Genomic DNA, 26873 nt, shown 5'->3' with positions numbered 1-26873 from the left:
CCTTCCATATCCTAAACATGTGTATTAGGTCAATTGGTGACTATAGTGGTCAAGTGTGTGCAAGCTCTGTGATTGACTGGCACCCAATACAGGGTTGGTTTCTGTCTTTTACTACATGCTATTTGGATAGGCTCCAGCTTCCTGTGACCCTGAATTGAATTATTTAGTTTCAATAAGGTTAAGATGATGTTAGAGTTATGTAGTGAAGCAGATATCCACACAATTTTTAAAAATATTTGGATAAGATAGGAAGAAACACAGCTATTAACTTACTGAGCAAAATAAAGGGGTTTTGTGGACTCCTTTCATTTTGTTAATTTGCTTATGTCCTTTCTTGCTACCATATCACAGAGTACATTAAGTCTCTCTTGAGCTTACAGGCAAAAGAAAAAGTACTTCTCTGTGAGCTGTTAGGCAAGTGCTATATGTTTCTTTTATATATCAACCTACTGGAGTAGCAGCTTCTATCTGTTATGGGGAAATGTAAATCATGCTACTCTACTCAGGCGTATGGGCAGATTTTTCAACAGACGAAAAGTCTCTCAGGATGCAGATTATTCTGCATCTGGCAGCAAAGTAGTCTGACAGTTTCCAACATCCATGCACAAAAATGCTTACTACTCTTTGGATTTTCCCCAACCTTCCTTTTCTTATGGGTTGGGGGGGTGGCAGTGTGTTTGATTTGCCAGACTAGGCACATGTCATTAAATGCATACAAATGCAGACCCCAACACCATAGGATCTTTCTGGTACCCTGAATCTCGTACCTCTGTACAAATCATATGGTGTATTGTTGCTTTGTAAATTACAAAAATATTACTATCCTATGGGCGGCACGGTGGCGCAGTGGTAGCGCTGCTGCCTTGCAGTTAGGAGACCCGGGTTCGCTTCCCGGGTCCTCCCTGCGTGGAGTTTGCATGTTCTCCCGTGTCTGCGTGGGTTTCCTCTGGGCGCTCCGGTTTCCTCCCACAATCCAAAGACATGCAGGTTAGGTGGATTGGCGATTCTAAATTGGCCATAGTGTGTGCTTGGTGTGTTTGTGTGTGTCCTGCGGTGGGTTGGCACCCTGCCCAGGATTGGTTCCTGCCTTGTGCCCTGTGTTGGCTGGGATTGGCTCCAGCAGACCCCCGTGACCCTGTATTCGGATTCAGCGGGTTAGAAAATGGATGGATGGATTACTATCCTGGTTTATGTATCATAAGAGCAGTCATTGGAAATGAATGCAGTATCTAGTGGGGGCAAATTCAAAAGTATTGTCAATTTGGGATCTGTTAGGAGGTATGCTGAGCTAAGTACAGTATATAATGAAGGGGCAAGAAAAAAGTAGGGAGCTGTGTTAGTTACATTCCTAGTATGGTTGGAGTTACTTGAAAAATTATAAAGGTTTTCAAAAAGGTATAATATTTTAGAAATGTCATGATGAATAGTCTGCATTTCCATCATCAAAGCACTTGTTCTAAATTATGTGCCCTTGATATTGTAAACTTTATGCCTTTATCCTTCCCTGCTTACAGAAACATTAGATATGTTTGAGTTTGTCTCATTCTTTTGACAATTACAGCTTTATGACACTTTGTGTTGGAATGAGAATACTAGAGAGTACTGAGTAAATGGAGGAAAATCTGTTGAAAATTCTATCCATTCCTTTTCAAACACACTTAATGGAATTAAGTGTTGCACAGGTGAGAGTAAAGTCTATCCCTCTTGCATAGAAATCAAAGCAGAAATAAACCCTGGAAAGGATAGCCCTTATACTTTATCCATCCATTATCCAAAACGTTATATGCAAATAAACGGGTTACGGGGGTCTGCTGGAGCCAATCCCAGCCAACACAGGGCACAAGGCAGGAAACAAAGCCCGGGCAGGGCGCCAGCCCACCGCAGCTTATACTTTATGTACGGTTTATACTTACCACAATAGAAAAGACCAAGCATGGAAAATTGGGAATTGATTTGGTGACTTTATAATGTTCTGTGAGTGGTTTTGCCCAGTGAAGGACTAGAGTCCTGTCCAGCATTTTATTCCTGCCTTAAACTCAGTGCTTTTGAAGATAGGGTTCAGCTACCCATGACCAAACAGTTAGTTGGATGGATACAATTCAGGCTTAAAGCTGAATCCAAACTCATGCAGGCCAGGCATTTTTTTTTTACTACAATTCATTCAGTAGCATATTATCAAGTGTACAGAGTACAGTGAAATTCTTATTTACAAGTGCAACATGTCACAACTCTTTGGTGCCACAATAAGCAAGGCAATTCTCAGTGCCTGTACCTTGTGAGAATTAAAGTACCTTGTGATGGTTCACTGTATGAAAAGGGCCATATAAAATATAAATATCTAAAATATAGATTAACTGACTGATGCCTCTGTAAAGAAGACACTACACTGCACTTTAGATATGTGTAGTGCTGTAAAATCTGTAAAACAGATGGTATCAAAGACATAATGATTCTGGTTTATTGGCTCAAATGTAAGAACTGCTTGCTTCACTTACTGCCATATCCACTATCCAGCAATATTTATTACTTTCAGCATTAAGACAAGAGTATGTAGTTCACCTGTGGATTTGAAATTAAGTAAAGTCTACTTCAATTGTTTATGCTGGATGCATCATTCACCATATTCTGATTATTTTCCACTACCAACTTTTAACTAATAAAATACAGCAATTTGCATAAAAGCATAACTCTCCATCAACCCTTAGTGCTAAGAATTATGCTGAACTCAAAAGGACAAATTCCCCATTTCATCTAAATGTCTGCACACCTTTAGTATGCCAAGGAAAACAGAGCAACTTGGAAGAACACCACAGAGGGATAATGCACAAACTCCCCAACACTAGAAAACATCTGAGTGTGATTCCAAATAAGACATTCAAACCTCAGGCTGATAGTCAAATTCACATATACGGAAAAATGAGGCAGCAATACCCAAAAAGCAAGAGGGAGAGCAAAAGCCCAAAACATACACATTGCCATCCATAAAACCCTAAACAAAGGAGGGTAAGATTACTATTTTATATAAATATTTTTATGTACTGTATATATTTACATATTTTTCTGAAGTATTTCTAAGAGATAAGACCTAGTTATGCTATATCAAATGAAGACTGATTTATTGTGCCATCTGCATTGCAGTGCCAACAGTATTACAGCATTACTTTTCCGAATGTTCTTGGCCAAGTTAGCAAATCAAGAAATCTACATTTTCTATAATTCCTTTAACAGAGTGAAAGAATTAGATCTCTGAAATAACATTTGTTGATAAGTTCTAGAAAGTTGATTCAGTTCATCTGGACATAGTTCTTTTCCAGGGAGATAACGTTACATCACTCATCCAAGTGACTTTCTCAGTCTCGGTTGACTGCAGGTTTCTCCAACCTTATAAACAGTACCTTTGCATAATGACCAAAACTAGCAGGTGATAAATTCACTGAGAAGGCTTCTCTAGCACAGCATGAAAAGTCTAAGACCAGGCAGCAGAGGAAGTTTGATCTACTTGTGATGCACCAGAAACATCAACATACGATAGGGAGGGTTCTCCACAGCCAACAGAGAGAAGGATGTCAGACACAAACCGAAGATGTGGACAAGTGGGTGAAGAATCTGCCTGACAGACACCCAAGTAGAGAAAAACGTCCTTGTTAAAGGGTTAAACTTTGCTGTTACACTGAAACAAATCCAGCTAGTGGAACTGATCTCAGCCACAGAGTCAGGAATCAGAAACCACAAAATTGCAGATGTGGAAGCGTAGCAACTGCGGATAAAAGTTTCGGCATGTCTCAGCAATACTAAGCCCCCTGCACCTCATATTAGTACTGAGGAGAGGAAAGCTCTCATGGGACTCAGTAAGGACGACAATATCATCATCCTTCCAGCAGACAAGGGGAGGTGTACAGTGTTGCTAAACCAGACGGACTATCATGATAAAATTTTGTCTCTGCTTAGTGACAAAAACACTAAAACCCCTAAAACGAGATCCAAGTAGTGGTTACAGGAAAAAGATGATAGATTGTCTCAAGCAGTTAGTGCATGACAATGCTATTGACCGGACCTCATACCACAGATTATACCCAGGGGAAGCTACAGCAAGTCTGTATGGTTTACTGAAGATACATAAACAGGATGCACCGTTAAGACCCATTGTCTGCATGATCAATTCGGTTACATATAACACCTCAAAGTTCCTGGTCACTGTCCTCAACCCGTTTGTAGGCAGCTCAAAACACCATATTCAGAACACTTTGGATTTTGTGGAGAAGGTGAGGGATGTCATTATGGAGACAGAGGAAACTATAGTCTCATATGATGTTACATCTCTATTCACTTGCGTTCCAGTTACAGAAGCAGTGGAGGTGGTCCGTAAGAGATTACATGATGACCCCACACTGAGAAAAAGGACCACTCTCAGCACTGACCAAGTGTGTCTGCTCTTAGAAATGTGTCTTCAATCCACATATTTCTTATACAAAGGCCAGTACAACAGGCAGAAACATGGGTGCGCCAAGGGTTCCCCAGTTTCACCTATTGTGGCCAATCTGTACTGTATATGGAAGAAGTGGAAAAGAGGGTGCTATTATTCTATCCTAGAACACCACCAAGCCATTGGTTCAGGTATGTGGACGACACCTAGGTGAAAATCAAATCTCAGGAGGTACCACAATTCACTGACCACAACAACTCAGTGGACAAACACATCCAGTTCACCAGGGAGGACATGAAACCTGACAGGCTAGCTTTCTTAGATTGTGAAATTTCCATCAGCAAAGGGGGACATTTGAAAGTTGATGTGTGGAGTAAACCAATGCATACGGATCAGTATTTAAGGTTTGACTCTCACCATCCACTAGAGCACAAAATAGGTGTCATCAGGACTCTACAACACAGAGCAAACACCATACCCACAGACACAGCGGCCAGGGAAGCAGAAGAACATCATATCAAAAAGGCCCTGAGAAAATGTGATTATCCCAGCTGGACTTTTGTCAAAGCAGGGAAGACACCTAAAGAATGTTCTAAGCAATCCAGGAGAGAGGAAGGACAACCGATGCCTAAGCGAAAACCTTTGGTGATCTCTTATGTTTCAGGAGTATCCGCATAGCTGAGACGCATTTTTTCAAAACGCCAGGTCTCGGTGGCTTTCAAACTCCAAAACACGCTGCGGCAAAAATTGGTCCACTCCAAGGACCGGGTGCCCCAGCATAGACAGATTAATATAGTTTATGCAGTTAAATGCCAAGAGGATTGCCATGAATTATACTTCGGGGAAACCAAGCAACCACTGGTGAAGTGGATGGCACAACAACAATCCTTTCGTCAGGCCTGGACTCCGCAGTCTATTTACACCTACAGGACAGTGGTCACTCTTTCAGTGATAAAGATGTGCACATCCTGGGCAGGTAGGTATGCTGGTTTGAGCGAGGAATCAAGGAGGCCATTAATGTGAAAAAGGAACGACCACCTCTGAACCGAGGAGAGGCCTAAGGGTACATCTTTCACCATCTTACAATGCTGTGATTGCAGCCATTCCCCAATTTTCTGTGAATGGTACTCATGGACATTGATCAATGGACAATTTGCATATCATTGATCACACGGCCCAGAGGCCATCTAGATGCTGGTGGATGGCAGAATGCATCTGTCGTTGAGAGAAGGAATGATGACAATCTTGTACAAACAGAAGGGAGAGAGATGCGAGCTGAGAAACTGGCGCCCGATCACCCTACTGAGCATGGACTACAAGATCCTGGCCAAGGAAATAGCCAACCGGCTTAAAAAGGTGATCGGACAGTTTGTCCACCCAGACCAGACCTGCGGCCTCCCTGGACGCAGGATCTCTGACAGTTTGGCCATGATCAGGGACTCGGTACACTACGTGAAGGAACACCGCATCGCCGCGGCCTTGGTCAGCCTGGATCAAGAGAAAGCCTTTGACTGGGTGTCCCACGAGTTCATGATCGGGGCCCTGCGAGGTCTCGGAATGGGTGACATGTTCTGTTCGTACATCCGCCTGATGTACCGAGACATCTCCAGCACAGTGCTGGTGAACGGCAGGAAAACTGACCCCTTCCCAGTTCGGTCCAGGGTCAGACAAGGCTACCCTCTCTCCCCTCTTCTCTTTGTCTGTTGTATAGAGCTCCTTGCAGAATGGATCAGAGGAAGACCGGAGATCAGAGGGATCACCGCACCGGGACCGGAAAGGCGAGAGGTCAGATGCTCCCTCTACATGGACGATGTCACCGTGATCTGCGCAGACCAGAGATTGATGACAATGCTGGCGGAGATCTGTGAAGACTTCGGATCAGCTTCAGGGTCTAAGGTCAACTGCGGGAAGTCAGAAGCCATTCTCCTTGGGGAATGGCACCTGACGCCCTCCACCCCCCTCCCCTTCACCATCAGACGGGACTCCATCAAGATCCTGGGCAGCTGGTTCGGTGGAGAGGGAACAGTCCTGAAGACGTGGGACAAGAGACTGGCCAAAGTCAGGCAGAAGATTGGGATGTGGAGCCTCAGAGACCTCACCGTGGAAGGCAAGGCGCTGGTGCTGCGGAACGAGATCCTCCCGGTCCTGCAGTACCCAGCCCAGACATGGCCACCACTCACCACAGTCTGCAGAGCCATCACCAGGGCAGTCTTTCACTTTATCTGGGGCTCCAAGATGGACAGTCGAGCGGGCAGTCATGTACAAAGAACCTCAAAAGGGTGGGTAAGGCATCCTCGACATCCCCACCCTACTCAGGGCCCTCTTTGCCTGCAACTGCATCCACAGGACACTGATGGAGTACAGCAACGGATGGTCCAGAAACTCCATGTCCCACTTCTTTCTCCTGCCCGTCTGGAAAAGGCTCGGCTGGGACAAGTGGGACAACTCCTACCCTTACAACTGGGACACTCCATGGTTCTACACGGATGTCGTCCGCTTCGTAAGGGAACACGGACTTCAGGGAGTCAAGCCGGACCTGTGGAAACCAAAAACCATCTACAAGCTCATCAGAGCCAAAGACACGACGGAGCCTATTGGAATCATACCATCAGCGACAGCCATGGTGGTCTGGGAGAACATAGCCTCCAAAGAACTGACAAACAAGCACAGTGACCTGGCGTGGATGGCTGTACGTGGGACTGCCTCTCCACTCGTTCATGCATGCCAGGAATCTGTGCAGATACAGACACTGTCCGTGATGCGTCCTGCGGAAAGAAGACGCACTGCACCTCTTCTGGGAATGCCTAGTGGCACAGTCACTTTTTGTCGCCCTGAAAGACGAATTGGAAGAGTCGGTACCTAGAGATAATCTCTTGCACCATTCGGTGCTCTATAGACTTTTCCTGGGTACCCACTCACTGGAAGCCACCGAGGAGGCATGGCGTCTCATGTGCTGCGTGAAAGATGCTCTATGGGTCGCCAGGAACCGCCTCATCCTTGGGAGGGAAAGGATGACAATCCAGGACTGCTGCAGATACATCCACAGCCTCCTCAGAGACTATTCTATCCTGGACTCCTTGAAGAACTGAGGATATGTAAAGCCACCTCTCCCTCCAAGAGGTGTCTTAATATAACTTTGGTTTTAATGCAGCCCTTGGCAAAGCCCCCTCTTTGAGGACAAGCCTCCGAAGATGGGGACAAAGTCAAGACTGCAATAACTTGTAAATAGTAATAGAATCCAGACTGCTGTATTGAATGTAATGGAAAATAACCGAATGTTATTGACAAAACACTTAATTTGGCGTGTAATATTGTAAAGGATTGTTTTTTTGTATAGATATATTACCTATGCATATGTAAATAAGGTGCAGTTGGTAAATGATAGTGAAAGACTGTATCAGACAATAGCTGAATACAGTCGTTTCTATTTTGAGATAGCAGATTGCTATAGATTGTAAGATTACTAGTGTTTATATATATAACCCAAACATATATGTAAATAAAGTATATTTAAAAAAAAAAAAATCTCCTTGGAAAAGAACTATGTCCAGATGAACTGAATCAACTTTCTAGAATTTCCATACCTGGATTATTGAGCATGCATCGAGAGATTTGTTGAGACTTTCAGAACAGAACACTGTCACAAAAATCCTTTTAGAAAAAAAAAGGCCAGGTATATCTGTTTTAGTCTTAATCACTTTTATTTTCCCAAGGAGTTGGATATTACAAAAATATTATTTACCAAGCGGGCGACCATAGAAAGTTACTGAAATTAAACGGATGTTGGTTGACGTAGCAGGGAGAGCAAATCAGCCTATGCATTCATCCGTTTCCCAACTGCGCTTTTTTCATTAGGTGATTTGCAGAAAGCCTGGACCCATTCCAGAGCTGCGAGCATTCTGTTGCGAGTCACAGTCGCTTTCCACCACACGGACAATTTCTGAATCACTCGCTTTTACAATCGAATCCACCTTCATCGATTCAGCTATACTAAGAGGATAAACTCTGACGTTCTGCAATGCTTGGTGAAGTGGGTTCAAAAGTCAATGGACCGATTACTTTTAAAAATAAAACTAGTGAAAAAATAATGTAATGGAATTAAATAAAGCTAACATATCGTTCATATTTATTTCATTTTGATGATCCTGGTAGTTTTTTTTTTATAATAAATGAGTGTAGGTACGACCGTCCAGAGTTGTTTCCCTTACAGCGTCCGATGCAATTGAATGATGTACGGAGGCATTTCACGAACACGTTATTATCATATTATTAATAACAAACTTGTAAAAAATTGGTAAATTCCCTTAGCATTTTCCCGACAACGTTCGTATTTGTTCTAGCTGTTAAGATAAATACCTCTCTATTTTTCATAGGTGTGACTGGCAATGAACTGGGAAGCTGTCTACGGCTGGTTTCTGCCTTGCAACCGACGCTGTTTGCAAATGATCTGGCAGCCGTCCACCATTTAAAAGAAAAGTACAAATTTATAAAATGAATGAATGGACAATAGCAACTTATTTAGCCTGGAAGCGTGTGAAGGGCGCGCAGCAGACACAGCTTCTACAAACGTGAACGCTGGTGTCGAGTAACATCCACTTGGATATTATTACTGGTGTCGCGCGCTTAAGGCGGAGCTTGGCCTACATGACGTCACGGTTTCGCTGTGACTCATGTTGTCATGTGAGGCAAAGCCGGTGAGATGTTAACCGGTAGACTTGTTCAACCAGGAAATCAACGTGTGTAAACAGGAGCTGCGGTGGAAGAGTGTTTAAAATATTAAGAGAAAATAAATAGAAAAGAATCGTTTGGCGTCACTTTCTGAATTTGGTTTCTTAAAGGTCGGGGCCTTCCTCCGCTCGCCATGGCATCCTTACTGAAGAAGAAGACTGTAGATGGTGAGTTTAAAACTTGTTTTCGGAGGGAGGCCTCGCTTGCACGTTCCAAGTATTGGAAAGTGTGCTCAAGTTCGCTTGTGGTTCGAGGATGAACGTTTCTTGTGTGGAAGTTCAATCTGTCGAGATTTAAGAGTCATTGCCAAACACTGCAGCCATACGGTTACTCGTTTCCCTCGGCGGAGTTACGACCAGCCTTAGTTGTACACCTCGGGATTCGTTTTTATTTAATACATGGGAATTATCCAGTGCCCGGTTTAGCTGAATTAGGTGACCAAGTCGCAGGTAAAAGTCATCTTGCAAATTTGAAAGGAAGAATACCCCTTAGCTCGGAACCCTCCCTTTTCACGTGTAACAAAACGTATTTAATTGATCACAATGATAATCCAATTTAAAACCTCAAACTGTGTCACACTTACAACTAGCTGTGATTGTTGTGACTTGGTCTGGGTTACACAAGACTTCAGAAGTCCCATCGGTGACAAAGTCAAATTATTAAACCGCAGCAGAAGTCGAGATGTCACTACAATATATGAATAAGCAATTCTGGGGAGATCGGCGGAGTTAGAATAATTTTCAAACCGTGCTCTTACTAAAAGTAGTTGTTGCGCGAGACTTTTGATGGGTTGCGACTGATTGTTGCACGTAACTAATCACACTTAATTTCGTCTGTCTTTGCCAGTAGTAATCATTTATACACATCATCATAAATAAGGCATGGGCATAGTTGTATTATTCTGTCTCTTCAAATCAGGAGCATGGACTCTCTTGAAAAGAGCTGATGATTTCAAAAGGAAAATCGTTATTATTAATATTTAATCCAGTAGTGTCCTTCATATGCACTGTTATCTTCCTGTATAAGGAAACAATCCAGTCTTTTTCTTCTTCATGCTTTTTTTTTTCAGACGTTTAGATAGTTGTCCTGCAAAAATTAAATGTTTAATTTGAAGTAAAAAAGCAAAATACATTTAGATTATTAAGAACGTGGAGATTTGTACTTGTATCGATTACATATCACCTTTACTTTTTGTTTGTGATACTATTATTTTGGTAAGCCATAGTATACTGGAAGAATTGAAGTTTGTGTGGAGCATTTCATTATTATTTACACAAAGACTACAGTGAGATGCATAGCATATTGTCTTCAGAAAGCGTTTACCTATATGATGTGCTAATGGCTCTATGCTCTGCAATGTGATTTTTTTTCCTTTTTGTTTAGATGGGTTGAAATTTTAATTTTAGCCCAGGAAGCTTTTTAGTAAATCCTAAACTGGGAAGAAGCATTGGGTGAATTTATTTATTTATAATTTTTATACTGAATTGTAGTTGTTGATAAATGCATGGCAAATATTTAAAGGTCTCTGAAACCAATACAAGGCTTTGTAGTGAAAATCTTTTTTAACTACTCCTGTTGTTGCTTTCAAAATTCTTTCACAGTTGTTTTTTGTAGAATTTTATTTGTCAGTCTTGTGTATATACACTTTCTTGACCTGTCTATACACTGTCATCAGTTCTATTGTACAACACCTTTCACAGACGTCTGTATAGCAATTTGAAGCTGTCAAAGATATTTTTAGATTTTCAGAATCTGTTTTTTTTTTTTTTTAATTGTCCTCACAACATTACTTCCATTTGAAGATGCTTTAAAATCTTTCAGATGTAATGGGTTATTGTAACTTTCATTGGTAGTGTGTATTTAAAGTGCTTTGATCATGGGTAAGGCGCTAAATAAATAAAATGTAGTATTATTATTATTATTTAGATATCTCAGCTGAAAGCCGTGATTTCTAATATTTTGTTTGTATATATGTACACAACAACAACATTTATTTATATAGCACATTTTCATACAAAAAAAAATGTAGCTCAAAGTGCTTTACAAAATGAAGAATAGAAAAATAGAAGACACAATAAAAAATAAGTCAACATTAATTAACATAGAATAAGTAAGGTCCGATGGCCAGGGTGGACAGAAAAAACAAAAAAAAAAAAAACTCCAGACGGTTGGAGAAAAAAAATAAAATCTGCAGGGATTCCAGACCAAGAGACCGTCCAGTCCCCTCTGGGGAAAAAATGTATATATTTTGTGTCTATATGTAAATAACATATACACATGCACACACACTTGGATGCAAATATATCACTTTCTACTGTAGTACATATTTTTGGATTCCTGCTTCATTTTTCCTGTGGCATTTTGACTGCATGTCTTTGTTCCTTGAACTGCGCTCTTCATTAACAGAAGTCTTTCTGTTGACCAGTCCTGCCATTGCTGTCAAACGTGCTTTATTCAATGTGTTTTTGAGAATTTGACTGAAATTCTTAGCTTTTTTGTGTTTGTCGATAATTTAATAAATAATTTTCCCTATGTGCTCTCAAGAGCCTTAGCCTGTCGCATTTACAACTTTAAGTTAAGGAAGCCACTATGTTGCACACTAAGAGAGACCAATTTTTGTAAAGTATCTTTAACAAAAACATTAAGTAAATAAATGTATTACCTCAGGTTCCAGTTGCACTGTCTTGTCTCCGTGACTGGATCTCTTCATCCGATCAACTGTAAGTATAGAATCCCGAATTTTGTGTCGAATCCAAAGGGATATGTGGGAGGAGCTTTTACGTGTAAAAAAAAAATAGAAGAATGCAAATCATCACAGCGTGTCATGCTTTTCACATCCGTGTGCCACGTTTATATCGTGAAATTTTCTGATAGGCTTAGGAAAAGTAAACGTCAGTAGTGTTTTTATTATAGATATATCAGTGATAAGAAAAATGATTTTATTTTATAAGTCAGTTTTTTAACTACATTTTGCCAGTTCTGTGACATTAAAGGAGAAAACATTAAGATTATATACACCTTTCAATATTAATTGTTTATTGGTCAAAAGTAGCTTGTCTCCTTGATTTAATGTAAGGCTTCTTCCTAAAAATACCTGATGGACTACTTCTGCAGTGTCTTTTGTTATTTATTTGTGTGTGTGTGTGTGTTTGGATTTCTTAATGCTAAAACTGTTACTGAAACTTTCCTAAAATCTAAGAGCTGCTTTTGAATTGAATTGCTGTAATATGATGTATAGCATGCAATTTTTTCCATTAACCTGTGTTTCAAAGGACTTAACAACTTTTAGAGTTACTGAGCTGTAGATCATATGCACCTTTTCAATATCAACATTAACTCATTCTTACTCTTTAACATTTATGCACAATATGACAATAGGTTTCTGATATAACTTTTCTGGCAGCTGATTCGACAGTTTAAGTAAATATTGCTCATTTAGATTATTTAATTTTGATTACTAGAAGTACAGTGGACATATAGCCCAGGTGGCAAATAATCATTTCCAGTTGAGCAGTGCTCTTTTGTGACTGAGAGATAATGCAATGATCCAGGAAAAGCTGTTCACCATTTCATGCTAGCATTTGAGGTGTATACAGTAAGTACCTTTCCTGCTTTATGGTGTTTATGTTGAGTACATTTTTTTTCTGTACCACATACGTTCTTTAACTGTACTGACATTTTATTTATTTATTTATTTATTTATTTATTATTTAATCTGGTTTATTGCATAACAAACTTTTTATAGAGTGGTAGTTAACTACAGAATTTTAAACAAATAAACATCCTTTAAACTATTTCTATGAAGTACTTTTGGTATTTACATTAAAAACAAAAAAATGTGTTTTTGCACAATTGCATAGTCTCAAAGCCACGTATTCCAATTTTGGTTACAGCGGCACAGTCCCTGTCATGGCAGAAAACCGCCCTAGGCAGGACAACAGTCCGTGGCAATAATCTCTCACAAACACTTCCAGGCAGGGCCAATATGAAACCATTTAACTTAATGTTCATATTTTTGGTGACATGGTAGGAAAACTGTACCAACTAGAAGAAAACCTTTGCAGACTCCTTGCAGACAATGAATATACATGGTTTTTAAACCCAAAATGTTGTGTCAGTGAGGCAACATGCTAACCACTTCATTATTATGGCAACTGTCATGTGTTGTATTTGCTGTAATAGAGCAAACCATGACAGCTGTATATCTCTGGAAATAGTAGACATTTTCTGTAGCTAGAAAAATATTTTTCTCTTTCATAAAATATTAATTATATGATACAGGTTTTTGAAGGTAAACTTGATAAGCTGCCTATGTGTGGAACATATGAAATAAGCTTATTATATCCAATTTGACTGATGACTCATTCCATAACAGCAATTAATTTTTTGTGGATTAGAGAGTCCTTTAATATGTAATAGGATTTTGTTATTGAATACAATGTGGATTGGGAATAGCAAAATTTAAAATGGAAAAAAATATATATATAATAGATGCCCCCAGAGGATGGATGGGCATCCCACTCAGGATGGAGGTGACTTGTTTACCCAACGTGGTTGCCATGATGGAAGGATGGAGTAAATTGGGGCAGTACCCAGCCAGGACACCTTACAATTCCCGTCCTGATTGGAATGCCCAAAGGTAACTGGAAATGGCAAGAGAGGGCAAAAAGGAGCAATTTATCCCCCATTATACTAGGTGGCATCATTGGTCATATAGAGTCCCAGTTTGGACACTTGCATGGAAGTTGGAAGTTCAGAAGTGCAGCCCGGTAGGGATTCCCTGGGGGATGATAAAAGGCGCTGGGAGTGCTACAGTCAGGTCTCTCTGACTTGAATGATGAGCTACAAAGCATTTTCTTGTGTATACCGATAACATAATTAAGTGAAGTGGACATGTCTTGGTATGTCATAGAACTTGCATTTCTAAAAGGATAAGTCAGCAGCTTCTTGTATTACCACAGGAAATGAAGAACATTTATTGCTGATCAATGGCTTTACAAAGGGCAATAAAAGAGAGCAATAAAATGATGGGAATGTTAGAAAATGTAATACTTCACACATGGTACACATTTAGCCATTTCAGACATCTGGACTGTTTAGTTGAAAAACTCACTTTCATATTCATCCTTTTTATTTTATTGCTTTTAAAAACGAAAAGAATCTGGAGAGTCAGTATTGCTCAGTTTGGCTGAATTAAGAATGAGCTTTGCAAGTAATTTCAAAATTAAAGATAAATAAAGACAAAAGAAATAATTCTTCCTGTTAGTAATTTTGAACGATAAACTTTTAATCTGACAAAGGTGAAACTTAATCATATCAGTACAGTTAATTTTGCAGCAGGAACTTTATTTGGTTTGTTGCATTAGGGTTAGGTGACACTGACTTATTTTAAGCCATTTTTTTCTTTAAATAGAAATGATCAGGACAGCATTTAAGCTACTGTGCATGTCAGATCTTTTTGCTTCTTCTAGCAGAGCTGAGATTTTCAGAGAAAATTAAGCATGCTAAATGTAACTAATTTCATAAGCATTTTGACCAATATATGTAATATGTTGTGCTTAAATACAAAATCAACACTTTCACAGCATATTAGCACATGCAAAACACTGCTGCATTCATGGCCAAATTCCAGCAGCATAGCATATAAGCAGCATTATAAAGGTTAAACTAATGGCAAACAGAGTATGTACAGCTCCAAATCAGAAAAAGTTGGGATGCTATGGAGAATGTGTGTGTGTGTGTGTATAGATTGGACACGGGAGGCACGTGTAAAATAAAAGGATTTTTTATTCCTCTTCAGCTGGAGGGCACGTCTTCCCCGTACTCCTCCCACAGTCCCAAACACCAGTAGTACTGCACAAGCACACTCTTCTCACTGGCACCACCACTCCTCCCTCGCAACCTTGTCCTCCTCCACCCGACTCTGGCCCATGAGTGGTGGTTGCTGGCTCCCTTTTATAGGTCACCTGGAAGTGCTCCAGGTGTTTGATCACCAAGATCCGGCGGCACTTCCAGGTGTGATGAAGCTGTTGCCCACATGGGCTCAGGAGTCCCAAACACAGCACCCCCTGGCGGTACCTGCAGGACCCAACAGGGCTGCCCCCAACTCCAATTCCCATGGAGCCCTGTGGGAAACTGAGGCACTACACCATCCCAGGGGGAGGTATTGCACTGTCCAGGGCTGCTCCCCTGAATACAGTGTGCAGTGGCGTCCCGGCTGGGCATGGACGTCAGGTGCCTCTATCTATCTATCTATCTATCTATCTATCTATCTATCTATCTATCTATCTATCTATCTATCTATCTATCTATCTATCTATCTATCTATCTATCTATCTATCTTATATGTCAGCTGTAGCTATCGGTTTTGAAAGTAAATTTGCACCTTTACATTAAAAAAAATACTCTTTTGGGGACATAGAAAATGTACTTCATGGATTTTGGTCTGTGTTTGAGGGTTTAAAGCTTGGGACTGACATGTTTCATACTATTTAACTTTCATTTAAAAATTTCCTTTATAAATGTATTTCATACTTGTAAAATCAGATTTTCTGTGATTGAATTGTGGAAAGAAGACTATAAATGAACCAGAGGTATACCACCTTCTTCTGTTGTGACATTTCCCTAATTGAAATTTGGCACTGACCACTACTACTGTTTTACACTACAAAAGCTATTTTCAGGACATGTAGATTTCTGAAGCAAAATTGCCATGATTTCATGAGATATTTCATAATTGACTGCTGTTTTGTTTACATCTTATTTTCTTTAGTTAAATCATTTTGCTTTTGACATTGATATTTGTAAAATAGGGAGCAAATGCAGGGCAGCATGGTGGCGCAGTGGGTAGCGATGCTGCCTCGCAGTAAGGAGACATGAGTTTGCATTTTCTTCCCGTGTCTGTGTGGGTTTCCACAGGGTGCTCCGGTTTCCTCCCACTGTCCAAAGACATGCAGGTTAGGTGCATTGGCAATTCTAAATTGTCCCTAGTGTGTGTGTGTATGTGTGTGTGCGTGTGTGTGTGCCCTGCGGTGGGCTGGCGCCCTGCCCAGTGTTTGTTTCCTGCCTTGCGCCCAGTGTTGACTGGGATTGGCTCCAGCAGACCTCCGTGACCCTGTAGTTAGGATGATGGATGGATGGAACAAATGCAGGACTGAACTGATAGATGGATTGGTTTAGAAAGTGTGTGGCTAAATAATTGATTACAAAATCATGATTACTTTTTCTTCAGTTTCTTAATTTATCATGAGATCAATGCTACAAATGTAATACCTCTGGCAGAAGTGATAAAATATAAAGAAATGCATTGAAGTTAATTGTGCTCGTCAAGGAAAGCAACATTTTTGGTGTGAATGTATGCACCAAATTCAGTATTTTCACAGCAAAAACCCTCTATTTATGTATGTTGCAGTGTCAGAAATGCTGTAATGAAGTAGAAGTGTACAGTAAATTCTACCTAGAATAATGGGGCCTTTTAAGGGTCGAGTCTGTGGCACCCAGATTCTATTAAACTTTAAACCTCATTTAGACAACGACTACACAAAAGTTTACTCTCAATAATATAAGTCGATAACAGATATGTTATTGATTAACAAATTTTTCTGCTCTGCTGATCTACTTAACAGTAAATGTTTTGAAGCTAATATCATCAAAATAATCTAATAAAATTAATACAATCTAATAACAAATAATAGACTCTTTCAAGCCTCAAACTCCTCATTTTTTTTGTGAAGGAGGAAATCAAGCATGTCTGTCACTGTTGATGCATATCTCAGCAGCTCTTAGAGTAAGAGGTTTTGGAGAAGCTAGAGCCCATCTTAGTAAAATGGTTCATAATGCCACTTAATAGAATTGGTATTAATATGCCTATCCGTGCCTGATTCAAACGTTATACTTTAACAACTTTAGCATAATCACCTCCTGCTCTGTTACCCCATAGAGGCAAGTTCAAAAATTATTAAACCATGCTGCATGCCTTATAAACACATCCACCTTGTTCTTCTGGATATCCTTATAAACTAAAAGTTAAAATGTGTGTTTTTCCATTACTTGGTTACTCACAATCATCCCTAACCAGAGCCTGTACTTAGATCATAAACTAATTTTGTACAGTTTGTTAACATAGTGTTTTAATGTTTTAATGTGCACTTAATATATTTCTGGGGCATTTTAAAAATGTTTTGGTTAAATTAGTTTAGATAGACTTTATTAATCCCAAAGGAAAATTTAGATGCATGTAGTATCAGAGGCATATTCAACAAAAATACAGAGTCACAAGACAAATAATACAATCAATCAATAGATAATAGTTAATGTATAATTTAAAGTGGAAATAAATTGTGTGGAGTATATAGATGTTCTGAAACCAGGGTTCAGAGTCATTTCAGGACCAGCCTCTCAAAAGTATTCACGGCTGTATGTAGTTAGTGTGACTGGTCTAAAGTATATGTGGTCACTGGAATGCCCTTTCTTTGCAACTGGGACTACAGAGGATGTTTTCCACAGCTGGAGAACCTTCTGCTAACTCAGGGAAAGGGTGAATATGAGCTGAAGGAGCCCACAGAGCTCATTGACACATGTTTTCAGCACCTTTGGGCCAATTCCATCCCACCCTACAGCCTTGTTTGTGCAGAGTATCCTCAGCACTCTCCTTACTTAATCAGCAGAGACAGACAGTCTAGGAAGTGGAAGGGTGTTGGAGACCACAGGTGTGATGTCAATATAGGAGAAGGTCATGCAGGGTAAAGATGGCAATTAGAATTCCAGAATTTCATCAGCTTGCACTAAGAGACTTCCCACTGTTGACAATGGGCTGGACTGACAAGAATGACTCAAAATTGCTGAAGAACTGGTTCAGTTCTTTAGCTCTGTTCTTGTTCACTTCCTCTGAATATTTTACAGCCTGCTTGTAGCCAGTAATAGCCATCATCCTGTTCCATACACTTCCTTAATGTTGTTCTGCTGTAATTTTAGCTTAAGTTAGTCTCTGTACTGGACTTTCTCCTTATGCTTTCTGAGTTCTTCCTTATATTCAAACTTGAAGGTCAGTGTCAGTGTATGTGGACTCGCTGGACACTTTATTAGGTACACATTGCTAGTATCGAGTTGAACCCTCTTTTGCCTTCAGAACTGCTGTAATTCTTGATGGCATAAATTTAACAAGGTACTGGAAGCATTCCTCAGAGATTTTGGTCCATATTGACATGATAGCATCATTCCGTTGCTGCAGATTTGTTTGTTCCATTCCACCACATCCCAAAGGTGCTCTGTTGGATTGAAATCTGGTGGCTGTGGAGGCCACTTGAATACAGTGAACTCACTGTCCTATTCAAGAAACAAGTTTGAGATGATTTTAGCTTTGTGCCATGGCACGTTATCCTGCATGGTCTGCAACATTACTCAGGTAGGCTGTGGCATTTAAATAACACTCAGTTGGTGATAAGGGGCCCAAAATGTGCCAAGAAAATATCCCCCACATCATTATACCACCAACAGTTTGATACGGTGATACAAGGCAAGATGGATCCATGCTTTCATGTTACTGACACCAAATTCTGAAATATTGCAGCAGAAGTCAAGGCTCCGCAGACTAGGTGTTTTTAAACTAAGTTTTTTGAATTTTCTGTTGTCCAATTTTAGTGAGCCCATGCAAACCGTAGACTCAGTTGCCTATTCTTAGCCGACAGGAGTTGCACCCGATATAGTCTCCTGCTACTGTTGCCCATCTGCTTCAAGGTTCGACATGTTGTGCATTCAGTGATGCTCTTTTGCACACCTTGGTTGTAACAAGTGGTTATTTGAGTTACTGTTGCTTGAACCAGTCTGGCTATTCTTCTCTGACCTCTCGTTTCAACAAAGCATTTTCGCCGAAAGAACTGCTGCTCACTGGATATTTTACCTTTTTTGCACCATTCTCTGTAAACACTTCAGATGGTTGTGTGTGAAAATCCTGGTAGATCAGCAATTTCTGAAATACTCGAACCAGCCCATCTGACACAAAAAACCATGCCACATTCAAAGTCACTTTAACCACCTTTCTTCCCTATTCTGATGCTTGGTTTGATCTTCAGTAGGTTGCCTTGACAGTGTCTACATGCCTAAATTAATTGAGTGCCTGCCACGTGATTGGGTGTTTAGAGGTTTGTGTTAACATGCAGTTGAACAGGTGTACTTAGTAAAGTTGACAGTGAGTGTATGTATACATAACTCTATAAATACTTGATTTCTTACCTCAGGTATGTGCCATCTGTCCATGCTACTAACAGGTGTAAGAATGAGCAATTTTAGCTAACATTGCATGTGCATCTAGAATGCTGTGTAGATTCCTCCTTGTTAAGATGATCAAACATTAAATCATATGAGGACATCAGTGATCTCTACTGCGTTTTTTTTAACTGCGGGAAATATTGAATGTGTAGTGAAAGGTAAAACAGGTAATATTTTTTCATAACTTTGCTCTGGCTTTATGGGACTAACACAAATAGGAGACAATAATAGGAAAGGAAACAGTCAGGAAAAATGAAAGACCAGTAACAGCACTATTTATGGGCCTTGTCCTAATACAGACAACCAATACAGCAGACATCTTTTATTCAGTACACACTTGTTATCATTTATATACTTGATAATGCTTCTATATGAATATGGTAAAAATAAACATTACCTTCAGCTTTTGGGTAATTGCTATATTAGAAAGAAATCTTAAGAAGAAGGCCTGAGTGTGAAATGTCATTCTAATGAGGATAAAACTAGTGAAGACTACACAAGTAGTTAATTTTTTCTTAACCATTCATATTTTGATAGAGCACATTATGCGCGCACACACACACACACACAATCAAAATATAGCACATTTTGTAGAAGTCATTATATTAGTATTAGACCTTCTATGCTTATTGCACTTCATTTAGATCAAAGATTGTATGGACAAATTGTGTGTCATCAATATATACCTCAACTGAACTTGGTTTGTTTTTATTGGTGCCACAATACAGTATTGCTCTATGCTGGGTCTAGTGTTCCAAAGTATGCATAAAAACTTTTGAATCTTGTTATCCCCCAGAGTTTGCATGGGATACTCCTGGCACTATTTTTGAAGGCTTTTTGCTGTCTGTATTTAACATTATTATTATTTATTTTATGATTAAACTAAAGTAGATATCAGTAGCCAGAAGTAAATAGAATAACTATTAATGTCCTTTTGATCTATTTTTCTAATATTTCGTTACGTTTTTGAATATTTGACACTTTTAGCTTTGGACGAAAATGAGAGGGATGTGAGCATTCCTAAATTTGTTGTGAAATTACAATCATGTGAAAATTCTTTTTTGGGAGCACTATATTATAATAAATTTGAAACCTCCTCTTTCATAATGCGACAATCAGTCCTTTTGCAAATATTAAAAGATCAGAACTTCTCTATATAACTGAAGTTTCAATTTCATTTGAATAATTTTGTTTAGTCACTTCTTTTGAAACTTTACATAAAAATGTAAATTATGTATCAGCTAGTTTAAAATAGATACTTTAAATACTTGATCCCCTTGATGTACCCGTCACATTTATTTTTAATAGCCCTATTCTCCCAAAAGGCTTGGTCATTAGTATATATATCCTTGAGCTAAGCAAACAGGCATATGATTGGTGTAATGGTTGGTAGTATCCCAGAGGAGACTGTCCGGTATGCTGTTCTACTTTGCTGTTCTTTTGACCATTAAGATAAATTTGCAATTGTTGATGATGCAAAACAGTGTCATGTTTAATACATTTCAGGTAATTGTAAAGTGCCGTAAGCAGTGGTGTGGTATTGCCATGACCTTGACTCAATTTCCAGGCATTCATGTTTATGCTTTGGGCATCTACATATATTTCAAAGCTGCTGAGAGGGGAATCCTTTTATTCCTTTGTGTGAATGATAACAGGAAAGGGAATTGGGGCTTTCAAGAAGTAGAAAGTGTTAATGAATTCTTTCCAAGCTGATCTCTTGCTAGATTAATTCTGAGTAGTGTTATTAGAGTTTTGTCACAAGGGCCTTTGTATTGCCTTTGTGCTTGCTGGGTAAACTCATTTTGTTTAATCTGTTTTAGTAGTAGCTGCAATAGTACAGTTAAACAATTCTTGCATAATTTGATTATTTGATAGATTAAGAAAATGTAAAGTAGATTTCTGTTGTCTAAAATCATTATTATATTTTCTAAGAGGTTTTTTGCCTTCCTAAGAATTTGAAAAGTTGAGATAAGTGGTTAAGGTTGCTGGTGTTGAAATTATTTTTTTAACAATAAACCCCAGCAATGGGAAGAAGAGGCAACATTATTCCTATTTAGAAATCCTGCTAGGGGCTTTGACCATCTTCCTTAGCCATGTGGCTAATTTAAATTTTTAATGAGTGAGTGGTTTGATTATTGAGATTGTTTCCTAAGTTATATATTGGTACTGTTTTGATCAACTAATTGCTTAAGAGGTGTCTGAATGTATTTTGTCTGTATGTATGTTCTGTGGAAAGGTGGACCTTTTTAAACAGGGTAAACCATGTTTTAGATTGAGTTTTTTTTTTTTTTTTATAGGTATTTCAGCTATAATTTTTTTCAGATTGTTTTAATATTTAGTGTTCTTGTTGAGCAACATCAAATGCTTTAGGAAGCATTATTGCATTTTGTGCAGCTTGTGAATAATTAGCTTTTCTACCAGTGTAGGCAAGCCTTTTGTGTTCACGTTTGACACTTTATATTGTGATGCTATATATATATATATATATATATATATATATATATATATATATATATATATACACTCACCTAAAGGATTATTAGGAACACCATACTCATACGGTGTTTGACCCCCTTTCGCCTTTAGAACTGCCTTAATTCTAGGTGGCATTGATTCAACAAGGTGCTGAAAGCATTCTTTAGAAATGTTGGCCCATATTTATAGGATAGCATCTTGCACGAAGCTCCCGTTCCACCACATCCCAAAGATGCTCTATTGGGTTGAGATCTGGTGACTGTGGGGGCCATTTTAGTACAGTGAACTCATTGTCCTGTTCAAGAAACCAATTTGAAATGATTTGAGCTTTGTGACATGGTGCATTATCCTGCTGGAAGTAGCCATCAGAGGATGGGTACATGGTGGTCATGAAGGGATGGACATGGTCAGAAACAATGCTCAGGTAGCCCGTGGCATTTAAACGATGCCCAATTGGCACTAAGGGGCCTAAAGTGTGCCAAGAAAACATCCCCCACACCATTCCACCACCACCACCACCCTGCACAGTGGTAACAAGGCATGATGGATCCATGTTCTTATTCTGTTTACGCCAAATTCTGACTCTACCATTTGAATGTCTCAACAGAAATCGAGACTCATCAGACCAGGCAACATTTTTCCAGTCTTCAACTGTCCAATTTTGGTCAGCTCGTGCAAATTGTAGCCTCTTTTTACTATTTGTAGTGGAGATGAGTGGTACCCGGTGGGGTCTTCTGCTGTTGTAGCCCATCCGCCTCAAGGTTGTGCGTGTTGTGGCTTCACAAATGCTTTGCTGCATACCTTGGTTGTAACGAGTGGTTATTTCAGTCAAAGTTGCTCTTCTATCAGCTTGAATCAGTCGGCCCATTCTCCTCTGACCTCTAGCATCAACAAGGCATTTTAAGCCCACAGGACTGCCGCATACTGGATGTTTTTCCCTTTTCACACCATTCTTTGTAAACCCTAGAAATGGTTGTGCGTGAAAATCCCAGTGACTGAGCAGATTGTGAAATACTCAGACCGGCCCATCTGGTACCAACAACCATGCCACGCTCAAAATTGCTTAAATCACCTTTCTTTCCGATTCTGATATTCAGTTTGGAGTTCAGGAGATTGTCTTGACCAGGACCACATCCCTAAATGCATTCAAGCAACTGCCATGTGATTGGTTGATTAGATAATTGCATTAATAAGAAATTGAACAGGTGTTCCTAATAATCCTTTAGGTGAGTGTATGTATATGTAAGTATATATATATATATATATATATATATATATATATATATATATATATATATATATATATATATATATATATATATATATATACACATATACATATCTATATACTGTATATTTATATATACAAATCTACATATATATATCCACATATATATATATATTAGGTGGGACTCGATTAAAAAATTAATCCAATTAATTAGAGGCTGTGTAAGAATTAATCTTGATTAATCGTATGTAATCGACACGTAAATTTGCCCCAAATCGCAAATGTTTTTTTTAATTTAAAAGTGTTTTAGTGGGCGACAGAATCAAATAATAGACATGGACATGAATATTGTAAACTGAAGCTGTTTTAATTTCTGAAAAAAAGCCTTTAAACTGCATTTGAATTCAAAACAGAAACAAAAATATCATCCCTGGTTAAAATTGGGCAGACTTAAAAATAAAGTGGTAGTTTAAGTACTTTAAGTAGATTTTCAGAATAGTATTGTCTTTAAATAATAATAACCAAAATTTCAACATAAAGTGCAGTTTTTCTTCTTAAAAAATAAGTCAGAAACATAAAAGGTAATTTGACCAACTTAATCTTTAAACTCTGAGTAACCTTAGCCAAAATTATTTTGTACATTAGGCTAAAACAGTGTGATCATTGAACATTTTGTAATTAGATGTAATTAGAATTACTAACGGTCACGGAAGTCCAATGATCCCCAGTAAGAGCCACAAAGTCCGCTTTCTGTAATGCATCTAATTTTGCTTGCTTTTCATTGTGCACAAAACCATGCTTTTATCAAGGCTTCGGGAAGTCGAAATGATCAGTCGAGGAACGCGCTTTATTCCGACTCTAACATTTTTGTAGCTGTGATGTGTGCATCAGTGTAATGGATGTACCAGGAAATGATGCATTGACAAAAGTTCCCGCTTGCTTGGAATTGAAAGTGTGATTAAATGCGTTATTTTTAACGCGTTATGGAGTACATGCATCGAAGCTTCTCAGCTGTGCTTGTGCTAATAAAGGGAAACATTTTAAAAATAACGTAACATGATTCTGCGTTAACCTAATATTTTTCATACGTCCCAAACCAAGGAGATGAAGGTAAAATGAATCAGTAGCGCGTACATACTCAGTGCATCCCTCTCGGGAATCGAACCTCGAATGTCGGCATTAGAGGCTTAAGACTCTACAATTGAGCCACAGCATGTGGCTTGTCTATGCGAGTATGTACTGTAGATAGGGTATATATATACATTTAAATATATACCGCGTATCGCAGTGGAGAAGTAGAAGTTATGAAAAGAAAAGGGAACATTTTAAAAATAACGTAACATGATTGTCAATATACAGTAATTGTTTTGTGAGTGTTATTGAATGTTGCTGTCATCAAGGATTTGATTATCATTATTTCTTTCAATCAGGGTCGTATTTGCATGATGTGTTGTGTTCAAGTTACATTCCGTGTTTGTCAATCGTTGTAAAGATGACAGGTTTCATTCATCGATTAGTTTCTTACTGCATCAATAAACAGCTCGTCTTCTTCTTTATCTGAGACCTGACACACTGCATGCACGGGTTTTTTACACTGTCTTCCTTTAGCGGACATTGACTTTTTCCACCGTGTGCTTTGTTTCCACAGTAGCTGCATTTATGAATATGCTTATCAGACGCTTCATATTTTTGCTGCCTTTTCAACTGTGTAATTCGGTTTTGTTCAGCTCTTTGGAACTGTTGCTTTTATCTGTGCACTGCGTCAGTTCACGTGAGCCACTCGGTGTACTTGCATCGAAGGTTCCCAGCTGTGCTGGTGCCATCTCGTGCTATGTCCATAGCTTATTTAATGTTACCTTAGTCCTGGCACTTAAAACTTTCTCTCGCAGTTTCGCTGAGTTTGTGTCAAACACCACCCTGACCATCTCATCTTCCTCTCCATAAGCACAGTCCTTCACCCGTGAATATTTACCCGTGGCAGTTTGCTATTGGATTGCCGCTGACGGACGGCCTTCTATGGGCAGGCACTAAATTACAAACGCCAGCGCAGCCTGTCTATGAACTTAATTTAAAGTGTAGGTTTACATCGTGCTTTGTTTCAAGTAGCAGAACTCGCTTCTTATTGTTTCGCTGCCTTCTCAATTATATAATGCATGTTTTCTTGAGCGCTTTTTGAGGTCTTCCTGGTTTTCTATGTACTGCGTGATTACGTGGGAGGCGTGATGATGTCACACGAAACTCCTCCCCACGGCGTTGAAGCTCATCTCCATTACAGTAAATGGAGAAAACTGCTTCCAGTTATGACCATTACGCGTAGAATTTCGATATAAAACCTGCCCAACTTTTGTAAGGAAGCTGTAAGGAATCAACCTGCCAAATTTCAGCCTTCCACCCACACGGAAGTTGGAGAATTAGTGATGAGTGAGTGAGTGAGTGAGGGCTTTGCCTTTTTATTAGTACAGATATATATATATATATATATGTGTGTGTGTGTGTGTGTCTGTGTGTGTATATATATATATATATATATATATATATATATATATATATATATATATAGCTAAATGGAAGAAAATATTTAGAATTTTTACTTTTAGGTGAGAAAAGTAAAATGTGTTCATTTTATATAGTCATTTTCTCTTTGGGATCTACCACTGTAACAAATCTAACATTACATTCTTTAATCCACTTAATCCAAATCAGGGGTTTAAATTGCACTAAGGAAGAAGACTGGAGACAGTGCTTATAAGGTTTACTACGTTAATTGCAATTCCCACTTGTGTCCACAACTATGATCAATACAAGGCCTTTTTAGAATTGCAGATTTACCTAACACTCGCATCTTTATAATCTGGGAGGAAAATGAGTGTACTTGGACGTTTATCTGAAAGTAATATCCACACAGACATGGAACGAATGTTCACATGGTGATTTTCCAGATCTTGGATCTTTGAATCAGCATTACACCACCATTCTACTCCCAACATAAACCATTTTAATCCAGGATTTTTGTACCAGTATAAGTGAATGTGGTTAAATATATGAATATGCCCTGGAATGTTCTAGCAGCACTTTCAAGGTTTAGTTCCTGCTACACGCACTGTCCTGCCAGGATGGATTATGGTACCACACAACCATAAAACAGAAATTGGATTAAAAAATTAGATCGTTGAATGTTTTGTCTGTTGTAAATTGAGCTATAATTTCTTTTCTCTTGAATTTGAAATTCCCTTTCTTTCAGGTTCAGAAATCTAACTAGACTCAACATTTTTAGACTATATGAGGTGAAAAAATTAATAAAATGTAAGAGTTTATTTTTTATTTTCATTAAAAAAAAACAAGCTTGACAGTATTTAATAAACTAAATTCAGATATTATGGTAATATAGAAAATGTAATATGATTTACAGTTTAAATTTATAATTATTAAAGCAGACCATTTCTTTGTTTTAAATATCAATGATTTGTGAATGCTGCAATTGTGAAGATTATCAGGACCCATAGCACAAATACTGTAGTACTTTGCATCAGCATGCAAAAACACAACAAAGTGACATCAGTTTACAGCGTATTTTCCAATATGGGCTTGTTAATAATATTTAGGGGTTTAATGATCACTACTCAAACACCAATAGCCTTGTCCTTATCTACTCATTGATTGGTATTTTGGTACAGTAGTTAAAAGTGATGCCACAGTTCCAGGTCCTCGGTTCAAGTCCTATCTTAGCTAATGTTGTTTGGTGTTTGCATGTTT

The 26873-nt window shown here is 38.8% G+C and overlaps 1 protein-coding gene across 1 annotated transcript in view; it reads left to right on the top strand.

Annotated features, from left to right (window-relative positions):
- The first annotated feature begins 9065 nt into the window (after window positions 1-9065).
- The window catches only part of chmp2ba (charged multivesicular body protein 2Ba), an 88011-nt gene continuing 70203 nt past the window's right edge, over window positions 9066-26873 (top strand). The window contains exon 1 of the mRNA XM_039744984.1: window positions 9066-9318. Coding sequence (XP_039600918.1) covers window positions 9285-9318 — 34 coding nt within the window. The 5' untranslated portion in view covers window positions 9066-9284. The remainder of the gene's footprint in view (window positions 9319-26873) is intronic.

The sequence above is a fragment of the Polypterus senegalus genome, chromosome 2, assembly GCF_016835505.1.
Source record: "Polypterus senegalus isolate Bchr_013 chromosome 2, ASM1683550v1, whole genome shotgun sequence".
NCBI lineage: Eukaryota > Metazoa > Chordata > Cladistia > Polypteriformes > Polypteridae > Polypterus > Polypterus senegalus.
This window is presented reverse-complemented; position numbering and strand designations above follow the sequence as displayed.